General features: G+C 47.7%; 1 protein-coding gene across 5 annotated transcripts in view; it reads right to left on the bottom strand.

Annotated features, from left to right (window-relative positions):
* The window catches only part of RFFL (ring finger and FYVE like domain containing E3 ubiquitin protein ligase), a 68748-nt gene that overhangs the window by 10162 nt on the left and 33507 nt on the right, over positions 1–25079 (bottom strand). For 2 of the 5 annotated variants that reach the window (XM_068529571.1, XM_068529570.1), the window contains exons 2-3: positions 8473–8660; positions 677–1069 (exon numbers count right to left, since the gene is read on the bottom strand). In XM_068529571.1, coding sequence (XP_068385672.1) covers positions 677–1069; positions 8473–8652 — 573 coding nt within the window. In that variant the 5' untranslated portion in view covers positions 8653–8660. Of the gene's footprint in view, positions 1–676; positions 1070–8472; positions 8661–20008; positions 20086–21878; positions 22199–25079 lie in introns of those variants that run through there. The other 3 variants (XM_068529573.1, XM_068529572.1, XM_068529569.1) reach the window with 3 other exon arrangements.

Raw genomic sequence — 25079 nt, 5'->3', positions numbered from 1 at the left:
GGCTTTCTCAGCGCAGAAGCAATGTGTTACTCATTTCTGTACTTTCCATGCCTGGTTCATATTTCAGTCGATGTGCTGCTCTGAGCTTACCATTCCCAGGCCCCACTAGGGATGCTGGTAAGGCTGCTTACTGTTCAATAGCCCGCCAACCACTGCCCCGCCCAGACAGAGGCTGGCAAGAGAAGCAGCGCCCTTGTCTTAGTCACAGTGTTTCCCCACTCTCCCTTCCCTCTACATGTTCCTTTTCTTCCTTTGTGCCTTGTGACGGTCACTGAGGAACGGAGTTCCCCATCCGGCCACAACAAAGGAAGACCACAACAAAGGTGAGTAAGTAGGAGGGCAATCTGAACAGAACTACATGCAAAGACTACCAGTGAGTTCTCTCAAAATATTTCTGGAAAAATGCATTTTTTAAAACTCTCTAACTGGGATATGTACGTACTGAAAACAAACAAAAAACACAAACACCCAGTAGCGCGCATCAACACCCCTGAAAAAGGCCAACACGTGAGTCTGATGTCCAGAAAACATCATCCCTCATCAGTAAGCAGAAAGGCGTCACATGATCCAGACACTTAACCTTGCCCCGCTCCCACGGTGGCTCCCACGGTGCAGGCGGGAGAGGAAAGCGAGCCCTCCACCCGGCAGAGGCGGTGTGGCTGCCAACGGGCCGTACCTGCTGCCGGTCCCGAGCCTGGGCCGGGGCCGAGGAAGGGAGGCCGGGTGAGGTGGGAGGTACTGTGCTGGTGTGAGGCTGGGCCAGGAAGGCCTGCTGCTCGGGGGAGTCCGGGGACAGGCTGGGGGCGCGAGTCCTGCCCTCCTGGGAGATTACAGGCTGCTGGCCAAGCACCAAGAACACCAGCTCCTCCTTCTCCCGGCACGTCTCGGTAGAGATGTCATGCAGGCTGAGATAGTCCCTCAGGTCCTTCACCTTCATCTTCATGAGCTCCTCCCGCTGAAAGGCTGTAGCTCGGAAGCGCTGGCAGAGAAGGCAGAGGCGGGGCCCGCTCCCCACTTGGCTCGAACAGGCCACGCAGAAATTCTTCTTACAGTCCAAGCAGGTCTGCTGCTTAGAGCAAGAGGCAGAGGAAACCACGTCAGACAGCGAGAACAAGACAGTGCGATGGGAGCTGGGCGAGAGCTCCCCCATCACTCTTACTTTTACTGAGCTCCTCCTCTCCCTGCGGGTGCAGGCTACCTTGCAGATTCCAGGTAAAAGCCACTCGGAGGTGGCGCAGCCCCTGTGGGCATCATGTATCCAGATACAGGACACTACGTGGAGTGTTCCGTCGGAGGCTTACTTTATTCACTTTACTGATAGAGAAATGGAGGCTATTAATTAAGACTACCAGCTTCAGGATAAAAAAGCCCCGCATTTTTATTGTCTCCCTCCTCCATTTCTTGTGGCGTCACCTTGGGGGTGTAACTTAGCCTCTCTGGCCCTCAGTTTCCTCAACCGTAAAGCAAGGCGGTAACAGCAACTGCCTCATAGGATTGTTGTAAAGTTAAGAGATAATGCATTTAGTATATCTGACACATGAGTCTTCAATAAGTGTTCAGTGTTTTAATTATTCTTGCTAGGAGATACAAGCCAATGATAAGAGTCAGGATTCAAATCCTGAACTATGATTCTTTCTACTTTATTGCTGAGATAAGAAAGCAAATGCACAAAGGTTATGGTGGTGACTGTTGTTACTACTAATGTTATTAATTAAATTATTGAGGGGCCACTGTGTGCTAGAGCTAGACTTGGCTTGTCATTTAATTCTCAAAGCAAGCCCGCAAAGTAGGTATTCGCGCACCTCCCTGTTTTACAGACCAAGCATCTGAGGCCTAGAGAGATTTAAGTCCCATCCTAAAGGGCAGGCAGTGAAGAGTGGAGCTGGGATTCACACTCGAGGTCTGTCTGAGTTTCGTGCCCACAGTCAGGCTCACGTTGCCTAACTCAGCCCCAGGCGAGCCTACAGCTGGGCTGAGTCAAGGGCCTGGCTCTCCATCCCCCAACTGCCAACCCAGCGCCCCGTCTGCAGAGGCTGGGGCCCAGGGCCCCCCCCCACCCCAGGAAGGCCCACTCAGAGTGCTGGGAACGCAGTGGTGCCTGAGAGCCTACCCAGGACAAATATTTAGTCAGCTACAGGAGGCCCTCTGGACGTGATTAGGGAGCTCTGGTCTGTGAAAGTACAGGGTGTCTCAGACGGGCGACAAGAGCGCCCGGCAGGCAAGCTGGTACCACCAGGCAGCAGCTCCTCCCAGGATCGCAGAGAACACGACTCGTGAAGGCTTGCTCAGCTCACAGGAAGCAAATCCTCAGCCTCTCGCCCCACAGGCTGACCGAGCCCAGCGACGTCTGACCGAGGCCTGTGCCAGCCACCAGCAGGCCACACGCCACCAGAGGGGGAATCCCTGGGCCCACAGGGCTGGTCCCGGAGGGCGCCCTCACCCATCCTTTAGAGAAGTTAAAAACTTTTCATCCTGTGGTGACTTAAGTATTAACCTAAAGATTTCTGCTCCCTCTTTTCTAAGTATAGAAAGCTATTCAAGCTAACAAGAATGCCCAGGAGAGGGACTTCCCTGGTGGCACAGTGGTTAAGAATCCGCCTGCCAATGCAGGGGACACAGGTTCGAGCCCTGCTCCGGGAAGACGCCACATGCCGCGGAGCAACTAAGCCCGTGCACCACAACTACTGAGCCTGTGCTCTAGAGCCTGCGAGCCACAACTACTGAGGTTGCGTGCCACAGCTACTGAAGCCCGCACGCCTAGAGCCCGTGCTCCGCAACAAGAGAAGCCACTGCAATGAGAAGCCCGTGCACCACAACGAAGAGTAGCCCCCGCTCACGGCAACTGGAGAAAGCACAGCAACAAAGACCCAACACAGCCAAAAATAAATAAATTAATTAATTAATTAATTTAAAAGAAAAAAAAAAAAAAAAAGAATGCCCAGGAGACTGAGATTCCCAGAGTCGAAATCACAGATACTCTTGTGTGGCACTGAAGTAAAAGTCTGCATAGCTGACGTCATTATAGTTAGTTTTCTCTAAGTGTCATTCGTGCAGTAAAGGAAAACAAGCATAATGTTTACCATCGTTTTGACTAGTGATACTTAGAAGCTGGGGAAGGACACGCATCAAGCTCCCTTATTCTCTACACAGTTATAACCAGACAATAAAACGTTCAGCGACTGACTGGAAAGGACGCATGGCTGCACTCGCTTCATAAGGGTCTGGGACCAGCAGCCACTCAGGTGGAAACTGGATGTTTCCGGGTATGGGGGGGTTCAGTCATATCTAAAGCTTTTCTGTTGGGCAATGAGATGTGCTTAGGATGACAGTGAAATGACGAGGCTTCCGTGTAATAAAGCTGTAGGTCCTGACGTGGAACATTACTTAAGTCAATGCAGTTTGATAAGACCTAGCCTGACACAATTAAAAAGCCCCGAGTTGCTCAATCAGCCAGATCTAAACAACTCTCTTCTTCAAAGATGTGCAGCGTATTGGATGCAAGATCAGAATGCAAAGGCAGCAACCAACCCAGCTTCTCTGTACCCCCGGCTCGCCAGGGACTCTCAAGGCCCGGCATCGGCATCTGAAACACAACCCTACAGGAAAGAGTAAGACAGCGCTCTCTTGAGACTAAAACCCCAGTTCGCAGAGGCTGGAGAGAACAAAGGAGAAGGAAAAAGCAGCTGTCAACAAATGCGGGCAGAACGAGCAAGGGAAACACATACGTATACATTCCAGCAAATGGTGCAAACTGACTCAAGAGGTCGCATGAAAGATGACCTAGGGGAGCCGACGAGCCTGCACAAATGCCAGGAACACAGGCAAACACCAGCATCGGGAGGCTGGCAGCGGCACCCGCCTTTGCCAATCCACCCTTCCCTTGTTCCACCCTCTCCCCAGCCGCGTTCCCTGGCACAGGGCGGGCCCGCTTTCTCAGCCCACCAGCCCCTCCTCCTAGCCATCCTGCCCATAAGCATCCCCTCCTGCAGCCCACCGGGAGGAAAGGGGCAGCCCGAGGCGTGACACACTAGGATTAAGGCCTAGCTGGTCACGTCCCAGCTAAGGGAACTTGTGCAAAACAGATAACTTCCCAGAGCATCAGATTCTCACCTGTAAAGTCGGACGCTCAGCCTGCCTCGAAGGACTACTCAAGTACTACGTGAGCTAAGGCACAGCACACCTCAGCGTGCGGTGGGCGCGCAACGCACTTAAAGGTGACACCGTCACCTCCTTTTCCCTTTCCCCCGTGCCTCATCTCCGAGCGCGGGCCGGTCCCTAGGAGCCACCCCCTTTCTACTCTGAGACTTGAGCATCTCTTCCACGTTTCCAAGTACAACCTCCCTGCCAGGCCACCTCCCCCGCCTCCTCCTCAGCCTGGTCAGCTCAAGGGGCTGGGCGCCAAACTCCCTCCAAAACCGTCAGGGCTGCTGCTAGACCATATGTAGGTGTTACCAGTACAGATGGGATACGAGGCTTGTGGCAAATCCCAGCCTGCCATTTCTCTCTGAGAAACTCTCTGAGTTTCTCTGGAAACTCTGGGAAGGCAGGGCTCCATCTTTCTTACTACGTCCTCTCTACAAAGTCCTTAGTGCTCTCTGGACTTTGTACCCAATGAGCAGTTGGAAAATACTGACCACGATGAAGAAAGGAAAAAGAGACAGTAGGATCCATGTAGTCACGTCAGTTCAAACACTTCTAGAAAAGACATTTTAAAAGCTTGCGGCTGTTAAATGCCAAGCCCTTAAGATAAGATGCTGATCCACTTAAGCAAGAAATTACAAGTGCAAAGTTCTCATAGGAGAAAACATCCTTAATATCCACAAAATTCACTGTGAATTACACAAAATTAATCCATCCCTTTGCGGCAAGAAAATATTGTACCGATAACCATCTTTTACCTTCCAGACTGGAACTTTCTTTCCCCCCACAAAAGCTCTTCTTGCTACAGAAGCTTTCTTTTTGTCTCCTTGTGTGGCTGCGTATTTGCCCCCATCTTCCTGTCAGACTACAAGCTCCCTACTAAGGAGGGATGACTTTCTTCACCTCTGCCTGCCTAGCCCACGCAATGTCTGACACACAGTAGATACTGAATAATGTATTTCCCACTGAACCACTGAATAGGAAAAAAATTCCTTATTTTAATCACTGTCAGGCTCCTAGGCACCCAGACCGATTCTCTGCCTTCTTTAGTTTGACCTCCTCCTCCTCCTCCTCCTCCTCCTCCGTTTCATCTGTCTTCATCAGCTGCGTGCCCTTGTATCTTAGTAGCTGAAGTACCTGTTGTATGAGTCTCAAATTTTTCATCTGTAAAATGGGTTAACAACCACTTCTTCACAAGGTCTGGCACAAAGAGTTGCTCACTAAGTGGAAGCTACTTCGATCAGTCTCGGCCTCCACCCTACACCAGGCTCTGGGAACTTCCCACCAGGTGTGCAGGAGCTTCCTAAGTGCTACTCCTATGGCTCCATCAAATTACCCTCCTCATGAAGCCACGTCTGCTCCCTGAAATGGGATCGATCAGGTTGTTGCCTTGTTCAAAATCTTTCTGATGCTTCCTTGTTGTCTGGTGGCAATAGGCTCCTTACCATGGCAGTCATGGCCCTTTACCACCTGATCCCAACCTTGCTGCCCTAACTTCCCTGGTACCCTGCACTCTGGCCAAACAGGCCACTCACAGTTCCCAAGTCCACCTTGAACTTGCTCCACATCTGGTGCTTTTACCTCAGCCACTGCTTTGCAAATCAACAAACTTTCCTTCATCCGGCTAGAATTATCAACTTACCAACAATGCCTGATGCCCTAGAACTTAACTTATGCAATTGACTACTATTAGTTCTTTGTAAAGGTGGGCCTCCTCGACCAGACAGTAAGCTCGCTAAGGGAAAGACCTATGTCTTAGTATTCTCTCCACAAAACTGTAACCTCCAGCTACTAGCATGCTGCTGGGACAGCACCGGGCCCTCAGTGAAAATCTTCAGCACGGAAATGTCAGCCATAAAGTGATGAAAATAGAAACTCTCTGGTCTACTTGCTCTTTTTCAAACTGCTCTCAACTCAGCAGTCCATTCGTTCATTCATTCATTTATTTTTAAAATTTTATTGCCTACCTACCACGTGTCAGTCACTGTTCTAGACACTGGGGAAAAGTTGTGAACAAAATTGACAGAATCCCTTCTCCTATGTATCACCTGAGAAGACAGGCAATCCACAAACACATGTATGCTGGGTGGTGATAACCACTATAAAGACAATAAAGCATCTTCCCACCCTGACCCAACCATCGTTCTCCTTTCTCTGGGGGCGGTTTCCTTGTTCATTCACGTTCTCTCTTCAGGCTGAGCAATGTCAAGAACTCGCTCGATCCCCTGGCTCTCTCAAGTTTCCAATGTGCTCGACATGCTTATCCTGAGCCTGGATCACCACCAATCGTCCTCTCTGTGCTTTCTCTCCATTTCCACTCCAGAGGATAACTGACTTTTTTAAAAAAAAAAGGGGGGGTGGGGGGGGGTGGTTTCAAACAAACCTATTGCAAATTCATGCTGCTTCCTTTATTTGTTTGTTTATTTTTTAATTAATTTTTTTGGGGGGGGCCACTCCGCACGGCTTGCAGGATCTTAGTTCCCTGACCAGGGATTGAACCCACGCCCTCAGCAGTGAAAGCGACGAGTCCTAACCACTGGACCGCCAGGGAATTCCCCATGCTGCCTCATTTAAATGAGGGTTTTCCCTATTCCTTTCTTGCCAATTACTCTGCCACTTCAGCTGGTCGTTCCTAGCATTCCTCACAATGTAACAATGAAAACAGCACGAGCTTTGACGTCCAACAGACTCTTGATGTACTTGAGGAGTCCTTGAAACTACTACCTTAGATAAAGGGAACAATTTCTTCATCTGTAAAACGGGAACAAATGATAGTAGTACACACATCACAGGCTGTTGTAAGGTTTCAGTGAGACAACACATATGAAATGCCAGGCTCAGTGCCAGGCACATGACCAGGACCCGACAGCCCTCCTTCCATCTCATCTCAGACCCTAACTCCACCCCACCGTCTCCACCACCGACAGCACTGAGGCCACGTGGCCCCGAGTTCCTCCTACTCGCCACTTCAGTCTCCATCATGGACTGAACCTTTCAGCCTACGTATAAAAGGAGAGGTACCCCTGCCCACCAAGCCACAGCCCCCTGGCCTGCAGGAGCCTCTCTGGTTGAGCTCTCAGTGACTGGGGCAGCCAAGCAAACCACAACAAAGCTTGGCTACGTGCCCACCTTCCCCGCACTGCAGTGAGGTGTAGGCAAAATACAACCTACAAGGCAAAATGCCAATCCTCCATCGTCTTACAGTTACAAAGGGGTGGCTGGTCAACATTTTGAGCTGCAGAAATTCTGACATGCTGACTGTCTTCTGGGAGAAAGCTTGAGAGTCAAAGACCTATGTTTGAATCCTGGCTCTGCCATTTAATAACCAGGTGATCTTGGGGCGCTACTTAAGTACAGGGGAAAGAATGAGTACTTTACTGTCTCCAATGCTGTCAGGAACTTGACAGTTTCCTTTTTACCTGTTAAACTTTAAGCCTTAGTTTCTCATATGTAAAGTGGGAGTGTAGGGACCCTAAAACCTACATCATAGAGTTACTGTGAGGATTAAATGAAACAAAAACTCTATAAATTGCTTAAAATAGTCCCTGGCATACAGCAGGTGGTTTAGAAAGTATTTTTTTCCTCTCAAATTTCTCATTATCATCATTTTAACGTCACATTCTAGGCTGCAAACCTCTCATTCTGCAGAAGAGGACAGATGCAGCAGTCCTCTTCTCCGGGTCAGGGCTCACCTTCAGCCCCAGGCGTGCTTACCACAGACAGAGGGATGGCCCACACGCGTACACCATGGCCCAGCCAGTGATTTTACCTCCTGCTCACTAATCTGGAAAACACGGCTACCATGCATTTCAAATGAAATGGCAACAGTAAATAAGCTCCATTCTTCATCTTGTTAGGGTCCTGATGTACCTGAGATGTCCTTGACACTGTTTTCAATAAAAAGAACAAGTTCACCTGCAGCCAGGCTTTTTACGACGGCAGCTAATGAAGGAAACAACAGCAAGTGCCTGCTGCACCCCAAGCATCGCGCCGGGCACCCTTCGCAGCTCAGCGCATTTTATTCCCACAACACTGCGAGATGTTGACTTGGGTACAATTATTATATCCCTACTATATTATAGACGGAGAAAATGAATCTCAAGACAGGTTAAGTCATACAGCTAGGAAGTGGCTGAGCTGCTATCAGAATTCAGATCTAGCTGGCTCCAAATCTGTGCCAAGATGTGTTGCTTTTGCTTGGTTAGTTTTAATACTTTTGTGAAAGGACAGCTCTGGGTTGCCAGCTTTGCACAGGCACCATGGAAGGGTCAGCAGACCTGCCTGAGGGCCTGAGGCTACAGTGGCCGAGCAGGCCGAGAGGTCGACACTCACCTTCCTGGCCATGCTTGCGAAGTGGGCCCCGCAGGCCTTGCAGTTTGGTTCCGAGCCCGTGGGGGAAGGGAAGGAGCTGTACCCAGGGTTGGAATAGGCCTGCGTCCTGGCTCCCTGGGGCGGTGGGGCCTCCTCAGGCTGTCCATCCAGGCAGAACCAGTTGCAGCAGGTTGCCCACATGATAAAATCTGGCACGAGGGAGAAAGGGGGAAAGGTCAGAGTTAAGACACACCTTGACGGCGTCCCGAGGGCACAGGTGAGCAGCGACATCGGTCCACACCTCCCATCACCGTCAAGGTGAGGATGGGCTTTCGGGGGCCACCGACTTCCTACCGCCTCCTGCACCACGCCCGCTGCCGTTACAGGAAAGGTGCGCACAGACGCCTGACCTGCAGGCCAGGCCGGCACGGGCAGCAGAGCCGGCACGCTACCTTTGAAAGGTTGCCGATGCCTGTTTGGGTTTAATCTGAGAGCTTTACTTCAAATAAAATCTTTTGTCTTAGCAATGACAAGTGGCCTAACAGCCATTTTATTCAGGAACATGACCTTGCCCCTAGAGCTCAGACAGATAGAGCTCTATCATACACACGTGTACAGTTCCACACTCATATTGACCATGGGGCGGAAGGATCATTACTTCCTTTATTTAGATGAGGCAACCCAGGCTCAAAGGAATCAAGGTCACACAACTAATATACAGAGAACGGAGATTCTGAAAACCCAGCTCTTCTGACTCTAAACCTAACGTTCTCTTCCCTGTACTACGTTGCCCCCTGGTTTTCCCTCCCACCAGCCAGCAGAACTTACGTACAGCTCTCACATTTGTACGTCCAGCCCTACACATCAACGTCTACCACGGCACCTGTAATAGTTATGCTTTTTTTCTACCACTAAACCATACGCTCCTTGAGGGCAGGGACCACTTCTTATTCATGTCTGTTCTGTACTCAGCAGTGTCGTGCACACAGCAGATGCTCCACAATGCTTGCTTCCTTGCTGGATCAGTGCCTCTGCGGGCTTATGAGGAAGTTTTGGGTTATTACTTCCATTTTACATATCAAATACAGGAATTAGGGGCTGGGGGGTTGATGATTTTTTGAGATCACAGAACAAAGAGGATCCAATCTCTCAAATGTCAGAATAAACTAAACATTGCAAGGGGGTCCACTAAAATGCCAGTCGCTGCTGTAATAAAGTAAAATGTGCTTTTCTCAGTAGACTAAGATAGTCAGGATGGACACTGTGAGCCTGAACTCTGCTTACAGAGATAACGAATGAAACATGTTGTGTATTAACAATCAGTTCACACGAAAGAATGGTACTTTCTGCTCTGCCTCCTGACTCGCTCAAAGTGCCTTTGTTAGATCAGAGTTCAAAGACGTAGTAAGCTGGAAGGAACTCAGACGTCAACGGGTTCCACCTTGGTTATTTTTTAGAGGAAAAGAAAGAGGCCCAGCAGGAGGAAAGAACTTCCTGGTTCACCCAGCTACAACCTTTGGCCTCGTGATTACTCCAGGGCCTTTCCAGCTTCCCAACACTGCTTCCAATAATACCTGCATTCACTTTGGCAGGCATGTCTGATTACTACCTGTCTCACCCGGTGGCCTATGACCCCCATGAGAGCAGGGACCATGACAGTCATACAGTGCCCAGCAGAAGGGTGGCTCAACAAGTACTACTGAATGAATGAATCACATACAATATTTAAAGATTAACTAACCACACATTCGCTCCATTTCCTTCGCATCAAAAACATGTCTCTCTGACTCACTACGACTTGTCTGAAGACTCTCAATTCCCAGAAAACAGGGACTTAATCTGCCTTACGAATTCACACGGAATAATGAAGCCCAGAGCAGTTAAAGAACTGAGTTATTTGCTGGCAAGAGACTGCAGGCAACAGCAGAGTAGTAACCCTCCGAAAGAGGAAGTTTGTAACTCTTTAAATCACCTGTTGATGGAAGCATCTGAAACAGTGTGTAATAATACAAAGATCAGAGGATCTGGAATCTGAAGACCCGGGCTGTTACCTACCTCTAACAAGTCACAGCCTTTCTGTACTTCATTTTTCTCATCTGACATTCTCCAGGCTGTAAAGCACTAAATAAACCTTAGTTGTTGCTACTAGCATTATAACAATGCTTTCGCTGCAATTTCTCTGAGACAGCACGGGTAAAAAGTAAACCTAGAGATTTCACAATTACCATTTGCCTTTCTGGGCTTGTCCCGAACGTGGACAAATCTGACAGAATCAGCAGGATGTGTCAATTAACTAAGTGAGGTCAGGGGAAGGGGAATAGCAGAGCAGCCTTGAGACAAAGCTGTGGGTGGTTCACTAACTTGTCAAATCCTCCACTCATTCATGCGTGCAGCCCTTAGAGGAGCCAATGCCTTGCTGTCTCCAGTGCTAGGTGAGTACGGTCGATTACCTAAGTTCATGGTCTAGTAGGAGAACTAGAAATGTAAAACCAAAAATTGAAATTTCAGGGTGATCAGTGCTTTAACGGAGGTTTGTGCAGTGTAAGGGGGGTTACAAAGATGGGAACAATGATCATCAGCTCCTCGGGGTGGAGGAGTGACCAGGGAAGACATATCCTATTGAGACAGGCTGGGACCCCGGGGACCCTTTGCTGCCATGCTTCACCTGGACAAACGTCTCCTGGAGCAACAAAATACAAATAAACTATAAGGTACTAAAAATAACTACGTGCATGCACTGGGGCAAATTATGGACAACAAGATACAAAAAGACCAAAAACCCAACTGCCACTTCTAAAGAGCCCGGAGCAAAGGCAGGGAGCACAAGCAGGGCAGTGCGCATGCCCCCTGCACACACCACCACCAGAGGGCTGGGCAGACCACCTCAGCCACCCCTCCAGTCCGACCCCTGGACCTGCTCCTACCCTCACCCCATATAAGGAGACAGCTCGCACCCCTGCTCAGCAAGCGAGCAAGCAAGGGCACCTGTGGCTTGTTCTCGCTCCCCCCTGCTGCACAGCAGGGGCCCCAGTAAAGCCTTGCCTGAGTTTCTCATCTGGCCTCTTATCGATTTCTATTGATAAAGGAGGCCGAGAACCCTGGTCGGTAACACTATTATGGACCAGAAAGTCAAGAGCAAAAAGACTTTTCAAGAACAAACCAAGAGCATGCACCAGGGCATTAAAGAAACTACAAAATGCTTGGTTGGGTCAAAGGTAAGGGTAGGGGTGGCGGAGAGCACAGCAAGTAAACAAGCAGCCATTTAAAAACAAAAAAAACTTGTATTCCATGGTAGGTAAGGAGTCTGGACTTTATCCTGTAGGTAGTGGGACACAATGAAGGGTTCAGGCAAGCAGGTTTTGTTATCTTATTTGCATTTTAGAGTGGCCACTTACAGCAGTAAGCGGTGTGGAGGACAAATCCGAGAGGGGCAGGTTGGAAGAAAGATATGAGGATATAGGCAAAAGAGAAAGGGACAGCTAGATCTGCGACAAATTTAGCAGGATGTGGCAATGAACTGAAGAGGCGGGGGGGGGAGGGGAGAGAAGACGCTGGCTCTCTGAGTTACACAACAGGAGAGAGTGGAATGGCTGACTGGGATAAAGCCCTCGGGAAGAGCGTGTGTCTGTGTGTGAAATGGGGAGCGGGGGCAGGTTAAGATTCTGAGTTGAGTTTTGTACCTGTGGGACCTGCTGACCTTCAGCACCGTGTCGGCTGAAGATAAAGGTTTGCGGATCCTCGCCTACTGGAAAGTATGTACAGCCAGAGAGGGCCAGAAGGCTGGTTAGACACTCTGGGGCAGAAGAGAAGCCAGCCTGGGAGAGCCCTCGGGAACGTGTGATCTGAAGAGCAAGCAGAGGGGAACCAACCAGCACAGGGGAAGGAACGAAGCATGCTCAGAGGTGGGAGAACAGGAACAGCGTCTTGAATTTCAAAAAGAAATTTTCAACACTGTCTAATGACCCAGAGAGGAGAACACGCGGAAGAATGAGATGGACCTAGTTTTAGGAGACTGTGTGCTCCATGCCCGAGCAGTTTAGCAAGAGACATGCTGACCGGTAACCACAGGTTGGGAAGTGAATGAGAAGTGAGGACCTGCCAGACTTTAAGGATAAATTATTCCTTCTAGAAACTTTTGACAGCGAAGGGAAGAGAGAAGGCAGCAGAGGTCACGAGATAAAGAGAAATGTAGACGTGTTCATAGACCGCAGAGGAAACCCCCCAAGACTAAGAGCTGAAAGAAGGGAAGCTGGCAATGAATGATGGGAGTGACGACCAGGAGTGGGAAGAAAAGTGACCAGGTGACGAGACGTGGGGATGGACTAAGACCTCCTTCACCGGAGGGTGGAACAGAGGTGAAGACAGATGGAACCAAAGACAGGCTGACGGCATTAGCAGAGAGAGATGGAAGAATGGAACATTTAACCACAAGAAGAAAACAGACTTCTCTTCCCACAAGGGGAATCCACGTGTTGCAATTCTTTTCCCTAAGAGGTAAGGACTTTGTCACGGAATGGGCAGACCCACTCGGTAAGGCACCATCCGTCGGGAACTCTGGAAAGCCGGCCACCTGCACCTTGTTTCATTTCATGTGCTTTTACAAGCACTTGGGAAGCACCAGATGTGCTGGGCACCGGGGAGACCAAAAGTGAATTCCACAAGGTCCTTGGCCCCCGGGGACTCTGGGCCCAGTCAGGCACGATATATACAGCTCAACTCGGCCCTCCTGGTACAGAAGCTAAGAAAGCTTTTCCTTAGCTGGGAATCAAGAGGACCTGTCTTCCTCAGCACTATATTCAACTTCTAACTCTGGCTCTAAACTTAACTGCCTGCCTCCTCTGAACAGCTCTGAAAGAAACACCGTCAGCCTGTTGGGAGTGTTTGGCTACTCGTACAAGGACCTGGCTGTGTGGAAAGACTTGAAATGTGCCCCTTCGTTATTCCACCGGCCCCATGTATGGGTGGAGAATGCAGCCTCCTCCTGGGGATGTGGGTGTGTGGCCAGGGGTCAAAGGGGAAGAGTCTCCAGTGCTAAAAATACCTTAGACCTGCCCACCCTAACAGAACAGGCCCACCGAAGTCAGCAGGCTAGGCTTCTACTCTTTGTGACATATACTTAACTACCAAAAGACACATTTCTTAGTGTGGTCTTGCCAAACTGGAAAGCCCTAAGCCTAAATGAGAACTATATTCAGGGTTATTTCAGGGAGTGAAAGCAAAGAGGTCGTCATTTTAACGCTGCCGTACAAGTAACACTCTTCTTTGGGGAGGCTACTGCATCCATCAGCCCTAAACAGGGACACACGTGCGGCGGCATCTATTACTTAAGGACTGAAAGTGCAACCAACTGTGGGATGTATGACGAATTCTCCCTAGGTTGACAACTTGGAAAAACTTCCCTCCCTGATCTGCAAACCTCTTTCTGATCTGCAAAGAAAATTATCACCAAATCTTCACCGAGGGCTTGAAAATTCCTTCGCCAATTTCCCTCACCCTCTTCAGAGAAGATGGGACTTGGTGATCTAATTTTCAAATACAGTCTGACTGCTCTCCTACTGCGTTTGTTTGAAACCTGCCAGGCTCTCCTCTTCCAATTTGCCTAAAGGGTAAAGAAGACGGGAGATGTAGGGCTGGGGTGAACAAGAAAATGTACTATTCCCTGTGGAAGGACCCAGTGGTATGAGGCAAGAACGGCTGGCTTGCACGTGGGGTTTTGTCAGCTTGATAAGTAAGCTGGTATTTCTTGGGAGACTGAACCCTGTTGAACAGGAAAATTATAGTGCTAAGAACAGGACAAGATAAGTGACCTATTCCAGGTAGGCTGAGTACAGCCATAGTTAGAGGCAAGAGGGCAGATGCTGTGATTTCTCCCTATTAAGTCCTAGAATACTAAGTAATTTTAAAACAATCACTTCTCTACTTGTCTGCCTGCTCAAGACAAATGATTTTAAGTGCATCAGTGGTTGTCACAGACTTTCCCATGGAAGAGAGAAGAAGGGTCAGAATGGACCCACAGAGTAAAAACGTCAGAATGTCAGCATCTTAGTAAAATCTCTGAGTTTGCAATGCAACTCCAAAACCACCTTGCTAACCACCAAAATCTAAGGCACTGAAGTTGAGGCCCCCAAGATTCTCATCCAAACTGTTCTGATTTTAGTTAACTGCCCTGTGTGCCAAGCTACAGGCTTTACCCGGATGCAGAGACAGCAACATCTTGGAATTAACATACTATGGGGAACCCACCGTATAAGACATTACAAAAATCCTTTGGAAAATACCTCATTAAAATGCCCCCAATCCTCAAAGAAGTACCTTTATGACATGACAAATCAGAAAATGGCTAGTTGCAAGCCTTACAGAATCATCTCCAGCTTATTGAGGGTGGTTTGCCTACTGTCACTACTGTATTGCTGGAATTATCAAAAGCATCTATGCTGGTAAGTGCAGAAAGGAAAGTGTTCCACGTTCTGGATCATTAGTACAGAATGGGCTTTGCTTCATCTTGCATATCATCCTGAAAAAGCAATTAAAGGATGACTTTGAAAGGAACTGCAACGCAATGGCTTTGAAAGGAAATGCTATGAAAAACCTATCAATATGGCTTAGCCATGTCTCTTTGAAATAATTGTACAAGTAATGACACATTCTGAGAAGTAAAGAAGAAAGTAGCCATACTCTGCTGGAAGAATGCTTCTTATCTGCCAGGCACTGAGCTAGGTACTACAATAATGTTATCTCATGTGATTCTCACAACGATCTGGCAAGGCAGATTAGTTCTTCCCATTTTCAGGTAAGAAAACCAAAGTTCAGAGAAGTTAAGTAACTCGCTAAAGGTCATAGCTAGAGGGCAGTGAAGCCAGAATTTGAACCTAAGTCGCTTAGACCCTGAAGCCTACACTCCGTAGGCCACAACAGAAGTGTTCCCGATTCCACCAAAAAAAAAAAAAAAAAAAATCAGTCTGTCTGCCCTGCAGCCTATTACCCTCTGAGCGTCTGCTTTCCACCTCTACTGGAGCTTTCCCATCGGCACATAGACACTTTCCAGGACCTCCCAGACTTAGAAAACTCTTCCTTGTCATAATGCAAGTACGAATTACAATCACAATGTATTGCCACCAGACACCCACTGGAATGGCTAAAATGGAAAAGACAGATACTAGCAAGTATTGACAAGGATTTTTTGCTGGCCAAAAATATGAACTGGCACAACCACTTTGTAAACAGACACACACACACACACACACACACACACACACACACACACACACACACACACACACACACACCCCAGGGCTTTGCAATTCCACTTCCAGGTACATACCCAACAGAAACATGTCTACCAGAAGAAGTATACAAGAATGTTTGCAGCAGTTCTATTGTAATAGCCCCAAGGTGGAAAAGATCCAAATGTCGATCCACAGTAGAATGGAGAAATAAAGGTATATTCATACAGCAATGAGAATAAACAAACTACTGCTCCATGCAACGGTAAAGATGAATCTTACAATGCTGAGTGAAAGAAGATAGGCACAAAAGAATACATACTAAATGATCCCATTTATATAAAATTCCAACACAGGCAGATTACTATGTGGTGCTAGAAATCGCACAGGGGCTATCCTCCGACAGTAGATGGAAGGGGGCACAAGGGGCCTTCTGGTAATGTTCTGTTGCTTAATCTGAGTGCTGGTTATATAGATGTTTGCTTTGTGAAAATTCATCAAACTCTACACTTAGAATTTGTACCCTTCTCTAGTTATATATATATATATATATATTTTTTTTTTTTTTTTTTTTTTTTTTTTTGGCTGCATTGGTCTTTGTTGCCGCGCGCGGCCTTTCTCTAGTTGTGGAGAGCGGGGACTACACTTCGTTGCGGTGCGCGGGCTTCTCATTGCGGTGGCTTCTCTTGTTGTGGAGCACGGGCTCTAGGCACGTGGGCTTCAGTAGTTGTGGCTCACGGGCTTAGTTGCTCCGCGGCACGTGGGATCTTCCCAGACCAGGGCTTGAACCTGTGTCCCCTGCGTTGGCAGGCGGATTCTTAACCACTGCACCACCAGGGAAGTCCCTCTCTAGTTATATTTTAAAGTTTATAGAAAGAGTTTTTAAAACATCTAATATTTGTAATTTGTAAAAAAAAAATAAAATAAAAATAACAAATAACAAAAAAACCCACACGTTGACTCCACACCCACCACTCCTCAGTAAAGGTCCTTTTCTCCGCTCTCTACATCAAAATTTCTCCAAATATTCGACTGCACTTCCTCAACCTCTAATTCACTCTTCAACCTTCTCCAGTCTAGCCTGACTCAATCACTCCGCCTAATCTCTTCTTTGTAAGGTCACCGGGACTTCCAAGTGGCCAGGTCCGAGTGACACTCTCTAGCTTCATCTTCCTCAACCTCCCAGCAGGGCTGGACACAGGCAACCCATCCTTCCTCCTGGAAAAGCTCTCCCCTCTAGGCATCTCTTAGCTTCCAGAACTCTGCACCCTTGGTTTTCCTCCTGCCTCAAAGCCTCCGTGCTGCCCCCCTCCCTCTGTTCTTAAGTTTTGCCAGTGCCTAGGTTGTCTTCCATGTCCTCTCCATCCACACTCTCTCTCCCGAGGAGACCCCAGTCAGTCAGATGGCTTTAAACACCATTCTCAAGCTGAAGATTCGTCAGTGCCCATCTCCATCTCCCTTGTCCCGGACAGTGGTCTAGATCGCATCTCTCATCTATTACTCACATTTCCCTCCTTAGGCCCTTTGAATTTGCTGTTTGCTCCTTCCGCCTGCACTCTTCTCCCCAGAATATCACGTGCTTGGCTCCTTCTCGTCATTCACCTTCAGTTTAAATGGCACTTTCTAGTCTCATGCCTAACACTTAGTACTAGCTGGTGTTACTTGCTTACTTGTTAACTGCCTTCCCTAACTAGAATTTTAAAATCCATTAAGGGCAGGGACTTTGTGTACTATCGCATTTCCAGGGTCTATCATAGCTTCTTGGGCAAGAGAACGGCTTCCTAACTAGTTTCCCAGCTTCAGTTCTTGCCTCTCTCCAGTTCTTTCTCCACCATTCTTTCTTCCTTCCCGGACAAAAACACTTAAAGCCCTTTCATGGACTCCCATTACATTTGAGAATTAAAAATTCCCACTCCTTGGGGAGGAGGAAGGGTAAGCTGGGCCGAAGTGAGGGAGTGGCATGGACTTATATATACCACCAAATGTATAATAGATAGCTAGTGGGAAGCAGCCGCATGGCACAGGGAGATCAGCTGGGTGCTCTGTGACCACCTAGAGGGGTGGGATAAGGGAGGGTGGGAGGGAGACGCAAGAGGGAGGAGATACGGGGATATATGTATATGTATAGCTGATTCACTTTGTTATAAAGCAGAAACTAACACACCATTGTAAAGCAATTATATTCCAATAAAGATGTTAAAAAAAAAAAAATTCCCACTCCCTACACGGTTAAAAGACCCCACGTATGCCGCCAGCCCCGGCCCACTTCCCCAATTCACATCCTGCTACTTTCCTGACAGCTTACTAAGCTTCACGTCTTGTGACCTTTCAGTTCTTCGAGGACGCCAGGCTCCCTGCCGCCGCGGGGTCCCTGCACTTGCTCCCCTGCTGCTACTGCTCCTCTCATCCTCAGGTCTCTGCTCACGTGTCACCTGTTTAGAGGAGTCCTCCCCAGTCACACACTCGCTCACTGCCCTTTCAGTTTCCTTTGGGAAAACGATCATAATCTGTAATTATATCTGTCTGTTTACAGCATCAACTCCAAGGGCAGGAATCTCATCTGTCTTCACTTTTCTATCCGCATCATCTAGCACAGGGCCGCTTCATAGCAGGCACCCAAATAACTTGTGGAATGAACAAGCCGAGATCAGAGAAACAGTCCATATTTTATCAATACAGCCCATGAGGCAAGTACTAGTTATCTCTGCTTAGGGCCCAAAGCATTTTGCCAATATTTACAGTGACATAAAGTGACTACGAGAAAGTTCTTTATCTAAAACAAAGGTAGCGGGACTTCCCTGGTGGTCCAGTGGTTAAGAATCTGCCTGCCAATGCAGGGGACACAGGTTCAAGCTCTGGTCTGGGAAGATCCCACATGCCGCGGAGCAACTAAGCCCGTGCGCCACAACTACTGAGCCCGCGAGCCACAACTACTGAAGCCAGCGCACCTAGAGCCCATGTTCCGCAACAAGAGAAGCCACCGCAATGAGAAGCCCGCGCGCCACAACGAAGAGTAGCCACCGCAATGAGAAGCCCGCGCGCCACAACGAAGAGTAGCCCCCGCTCGCGGCAACTAGAGAAAGCCCGCGCGCAGCAACAAAGACCCAACGCAGCCATAAATAAATAAATTTATTTTTTTAAAAAAAGGTAGCTAACCTTGGGCAGGCTACTTAAGCTTTCTGAGTCCGTTTCCTCACCTGTATAAGAGGGTAACACCTCCCCTGTTGGAAGGTAACTAACTGTAGGGATGAGAAATAACAAAGTGCCTAACCTACAGTAAGTGCTCCATAAACAGCAAACCAAAATCAATGATCGTTAAACTATACGCTGCAAGTCTAAACTGGCAACAGCTCAGCTGTTCAATAGCAACTACTGACTGGCAAGCCCAACGTCCCTCTCTCCCTCTGGTCGCGCAAAGCCCGAGTTGCCCACCGCCCGAGGGACCGGGCTGGATGGGGCCTATGACACAGCCGGTCACGTCACCCACGCAATAGAGGCACAATCATTATCTGAAGAACTCACCTGAAGTTTAAAATCATCTTTCAACTTGGAAGGTTGCTTATTTTTTAAAAGAAGTTATTAGTCTGGAAAGAAACTCGAACTCCCTCAAAACTCTTTTTAAATGTAAAACAGAATCTCAGAGTCGCAACTGGAATCTTCCAAGAAACCTGCCTGAGGGGTCTACCTCAGAGGGGGAAGATTTAAAATGCCGGTGACAACACGATGAGCATAAAATAGGGTGACTGTGGCATTTCTAAGTAAGGCAACTGGCAGAGTCAACCATACTACAGACGGGTCTCCCTTGCCAGGTGTGGGACAAGGAAGCATGTTCTCTGTGGTACTGAGATTATTTCTGAGATATTTTAGAATGAAGAACTCGGAACACCTAAGTCACAGAGGAGACAAGTATATTGTGGAACTTTAGAAAACTTTAGAACCCCAAGGCCTGAATTAGAACAACAGCCCTGCTGGGGTAGTGTATAGGCTGGACATAAACAGGGGAGCTTTCCCAAGGCTGGAGCATTCCCAGAGGCTTTAAAGCCTAATGGGTGTTCTCCATCCTCCAAGGCAGTCCTTTAGATGTGGGTAATGGATGATGTATCATTCCTAGATAAGAATTTTCTTTTAGGGCTAAATTTTTAGAAAACAGAACAGTAAAAATATATATATTAAAAAGAAATAAAAAATAAAAAAATAAAGTTCCCAAATATGTTTTACTTTGGTTTTCGATTCAGTCACAGACTTGACCTTAAAGCCTGGCCCTAACAGTGAGTCACTGAAGGAGCTTGAGAAAGTTGCCTCTCTGAGCTTCACTGTAACAGGAAGACACTTACCTGCATCCCCCAGGCTGGACACAGAGTAGGTGGCTCAGTATGGAGGGAGCAGGCCTTACGGGGCTTTCCAGTTTTACCTAAGGGGTGGAGGGCAGTACCAGACGTTCAGTAAACAGTAGGCACTAGACTAAGGCGTGGGACCAATGAGGATCGAGTGTTTGCCTCTCTCCAGAGCCCCATTCACACTGAGACGTGTGGGAAGACTTCAGAGACTCCGGGGCCCGGCTCCTCTCTCCTCCCATCCCCGCGATACACTTCTGTACAAACGACCAAAGCTTCGAGTGAGAGAGAGGATCTCCTGTGCTGGTATTTCAGGCGCAGGCAAGGGGAAAACTGGGGGAGTTATTCGGACTCTGGGGTCCTGAAGCCCTTTCTCAGATGATCCTAGACATTTTTAGTTTTTAAGGAAAAAGCAGGAACACTACAAAACACCTAACATGTGCCAAGTGAGTTGTTACCTGTCCATCTACCGTCTCGTTTAATACAGTGATGCTGCCCAAAAACTCAGGATTTAAACGGTTATCGTGTAAATGAAGAGGCCGGACCTCTTGGGCGATGGGATGCAAGCCCAGGTTCTTGGAGTCATTTGTGGTCCTCCAGAAAGAGGCGGCTGCTTTCAGCATCCACACGCCCCACCGTCAGCACCAGTGCTTCAAGGGCCTGTGCGCTGGGAGAGCGAGGTTAACGGACCGACTGGGAGAAGACCAGGGAAAGCGCCTGAAGTTGCCAGCGGCGGGGGGAGTGCTTCGCACCGCTTCCTGCTCCATTCTAGGGACACCCAAAGGGGTACCTACCCGCCCAGCCAACCTTCAACACTTGAGGACCGTGTGAAAGGCACCATAGACAGAAAAGCCATTCCTGGGAATCCAGAAGTTTAGTTTACACATCCAGAAAGGCACCTGCATTTCCTACTTCCTACAACCTCAGGGCACCAGTGCTCCAGACAGATGCCCACTTCCTAAAGGTAAAGCCCTTCCTCGATATTTGGGATCCGTTTCAGTTTCTATTCTTGCCCACCTGTGTTGGTCCAGTGGAGGAGAGAGGGGTTTCTGACTTAACTGTCTCAAGTACAACTAATGCTCTATCAGCCCCCTTTTAAGAAGTGTTTTCACTGGTAACCATTCAGTAATAATGAAAGTCCTAAATGTCCATCGACAGATAAACGGATAAAGAAGATGTGGCACATATATACAATGGAATGTTACTCAGCCATAAAAAGGAATGAAATTGAGTTATTTGTAGTGAGGTGGATGGCCCTAGAGTCTGTCACACAGAGTGAAGTAAGTCAGAAAAACAAATACTGTATGCTAACACACATATATGGAAGCTAAAAAAATGGTACTGATGAACCTAGTGGCAGGACAAGAATAAAGACGCAAATGTAGAGAAGGGACTTGAGGACACACGGGGGGAAGGGGAAGCTGGGACGAAGTGAGAGAGTGGCATGGACATATACACACTACCAAATGTAAAATGGATGGCTAGTGGGAAGCAGCCGCATAGCACAGGGAGATCAGCTCGGTGCTTTGTGACCACCTAGAGGGGTGGGATAGGGAGGGTGGGAGGGAGGCTCAAGAGGGAGGGGATATGGGGATATATGTATACATATAGCTGATTCACTTTGTTGTACACAGAAACTAACACACCACCGTAAAGCAATTATACTCCAATAAAGATATAAAAATAATAATAATAACGAAAGTCAATCATCAGAGCTCAGAGCCCCACCCTCCTTGCTCTCGGCTCCAGCTACCCTGCTGTGCTTTCAGTCCCCAAATGCCAAGCTTACTGTGGCCTCAGGAACCTCCCTCCAGTTCCTCTCTCAGCCTCGACCCCTGCTCCCACCCCACCTCCCTCATGTGGCACTTACTTCCTCAGCGAAACCTTCTGGGCCCCGTCTGTGCTCTCATAGCATCTTGAACACCTCCGGACAACCGTCATTCATTCATCTGCTCAGCCCTCTTCCAGCCACTGGCGATTGCAAAAGGAACAAAACCAGGCAAGGTCCCCGAGCGGCGTGGCACGGCGAGTGCATTCTAAGGGGATGAGCGCTCTGGCAGCACCGCATTTAAGCAACCATTTAACAACCTGTATGATTCTTTCTAAAGTATTCTTCTCCAGTGATTAGGGAGCAGAAGGTGAAACAGAAAACAAAAGCAAGTCACTTTACAGCTTTTATTTCCAACCTCAGTGCCAGGCAAATGTGATCACCAGGTATTTGTTGAAATCTTACTAATGATAACGGCATTAGAGCTTTAAAAACTGGGGGGAGGGACAGACATTCATTCTTGAAAACTCCGCAACCGTGATTCCAGGGTGATGAGCAAATTACGGGTTTTAAACCCACAGAACCACAGCAATCCTTTTAAGGAAAGATGTCATAGTAACGCTGCCTACCTCACACATGCTGAAGATAATTTAAGCGTCTGCTAAGATTGCTTGAAAAAGAAGGAAAGAACAGGAACAGACCCACCTTCTAAAAGTAATAGAAAAATGTTACGATTGTCGGTTCTTACAGCATTAGAAAGCCAGAAAGGGAGAGCCTCAAAGATGTACAAGATCGTCAGTCACTTCCATCCCTCCCCTGCATCAAAAGGCACAGAAGGCATCAGGGCCCTCCTGGAGGCTGTGGTTTGAAATGGTGCTGCGACGAAACTGCAAAGAATACAAATAAAGATGAAAACAGCAAATGGAGAAGCAAGAGAACAGAGAAAAGACATGCTGGAAATCAAAGAGACAGACCTCGACCAGACAGCCAGGTCCAAGCAGAGCTTTGCCTGTGGCTACTGAGGGCACAGCCCCAAGCCAGGTGGGAGAGAAACAGGACAAAGGCTGTGAGAACCAGAACAGCAGAGGGTCTCAGGGCATAGAGTGTTACAAAGACAACATGAAGAAGGGGAAAAGGAGAGAGATTTCTACTTTGCACCAGTAACAAATGAGCTCTTTTTTCCTGCAGTGGTAACTGTTGTAAACAACTGAAAAACATACTTAATAATCACAAATTATAAATGTTCCTGGAAATTCCCTGGTTCCAACTAGTCCATGACAAATATCTGCAGAGGGACCTCAGCATCTGCTCTGAAGTTCAGGGGAAAGTAATTCTAACCAATGGGGGTGTGCCAAAGTATCACCCTCGGGGTCTGACCAATTAAATGGCTGCTTCTTTGTGTGGCGTTTAGGAGAGCTGACAGATTGAACAGTGAAGCAGAGAAACCTACACATTTAATTGCAGCCCAGGCATTCTGGCCCAAAGGGCGAGTCAATCAGGGAAGAAAGCAGTGCAGAGTGAAGTCTTCTAACAACGCTGAAAACAGAATAAACAGACCTGCAGTTTAATTACCCCGGGATCCTTCTTCCATCAAAACTGATGACAAAGCCCATCAAGAATAAAAAGACTCTGATCCTCCTTGTACTCTTCTGCAGGGAACAGGATTTACCAGATAAGCTTGTCTGGACCTTCTGATTGAAGAAGCTGCTTTCACTAGATACTATGACAGTGACTGACTAATGGGTAACCATGATAAAAAAAAAAAAAAACGTTCAAGGAGACAGGAACTAGGTAAGAGGGTTTGTGGTACTCCTTGCCCTAGGAAAAGGCAGTGCTTCAGGACGGGGACTCTGCCCAGGATCTAAATGATGTTCTTTACGTAGGCAAATGTACTGGGTGTGGAAGGAACAAAGACTCTAGATTTTGGTGCTATTTAATCCCTTTAAACCGTAATTTCCTCAAAAACAATAGAACCTGCCTGCTTCACTGAAACTGGTAATTGAAAGAATTAAAATAACAAGCATTTCTAGAGCTTAGCACATAATAGGTGCTCAATAAAAGTTGGCTAGAAATAATTTTAAGAAAATCTTTTTTAAGGTTCTCTAATGTGACAATTTATCTGCTCTATCTTCTACTTTAAAAAACAAAACAGAAAACAAACAAACAAACAAAAAACCTTTAACCTGATACCTTTAACCAGGCTCCATCTAGTTTTCCAAAGATCCTCCAAGAACTAAAAGACTCCAGGCCCCTCCCACCAGCTCTTAATTTTATAATGCCTGAAGAACTTTTCTCTGAGGTGGTCAGAAGTGGTTTCTCCACAATGCAGCCCTAGGCTGTTTCTTTCCAATTCTACTCCATTGCTAATAAATTTGTCACTTTTCCTGCAGCCCAGACAGCTTAGACTGTCCCTTAGCTCCTCAACCCCTCTTGTTCACCAAATGCAGAGAATGGAACATTCTAGGCCCTACCTGGTGCTCCGTAACTATTTGCACTGTACTGAAGTCAGATGGGATTTGGGGATAAATCCAGAATGAATCCAGACTAACCCCTTCCTCCCCAAGACCTTTGGGTTTGGTTTGATGTTTGACCTCAATCTGAAAATTATGCTGACTTTCTGAAATGTTTTCTGCTCCTGCCAGGATATGATATGCCCAGTATCTATCCCAAGAAGCAGAAATGGAAATTTCTAGTTCACCCAGTACCACAAAGAAAACCTTTGTATTCACACCATATTATCTCCTCGTTAAGAACACCTATGCTTACCAGGTCTTCAGGTTTTATTCTTTGCCTATATATCCCACAACACAGTGCAAACTGCCTCATATTCACCACTCCTTGACAGATCCAAGAAAAGAGCCACCTGTGCCGATACCCAGAAGAACTGCTGTTTTCAGGGATGTTGTGATGTGCTGCTACTTCACCCATTTGCTCCTGGAATTATAAAGTGGCAGGATAGTCTTCTTTGCAATGGGGCAGGGATACGAGATGCACAAAAAAACATTACCCAAACCTTTTACCGGCCCCGTACTCATTAGTTTATGGTTTGACACCATCATTGTTCTGAAATAACTCAAGCAGTTATAATAATCCACAAAGACCCCAAGATTACTCCCTAATAGACATAATAAAGCAGATTTCACAGTGGCAAGCAAGAAGGAATGGCGGGGGGTAGGGGTGGGGTTCAGAAAACAGGGGTTCCGAAGATCGTTTACCCGCTGGGTGACCCCCCCCACCCCAAGCAAATTACTTAATCTCTTCTCCAGAAACTCGCCTAGGTACAAAACAGTTCAGTAGTTGCCA

This window comes from Eschrichtius robustus, chromosome 20 (genome assembly GCF_028021215.1).
Source record: "Eschrichtius robustus isolate mEscRob2 chromosome 20, mEscRob2.pri, whole genome shotgun sequence".
In the NCBI taxonomy this organism is placed as follows: Eukaryota; Metazoa; Chordata; class Mammalia; order Artiodactyla; family Eschrichtiidae; genus Eschrichtius; species Eschrichtius robustus.
This window is presented reverse-complemented; position numbering and strand designations above follow the sequence as displayed.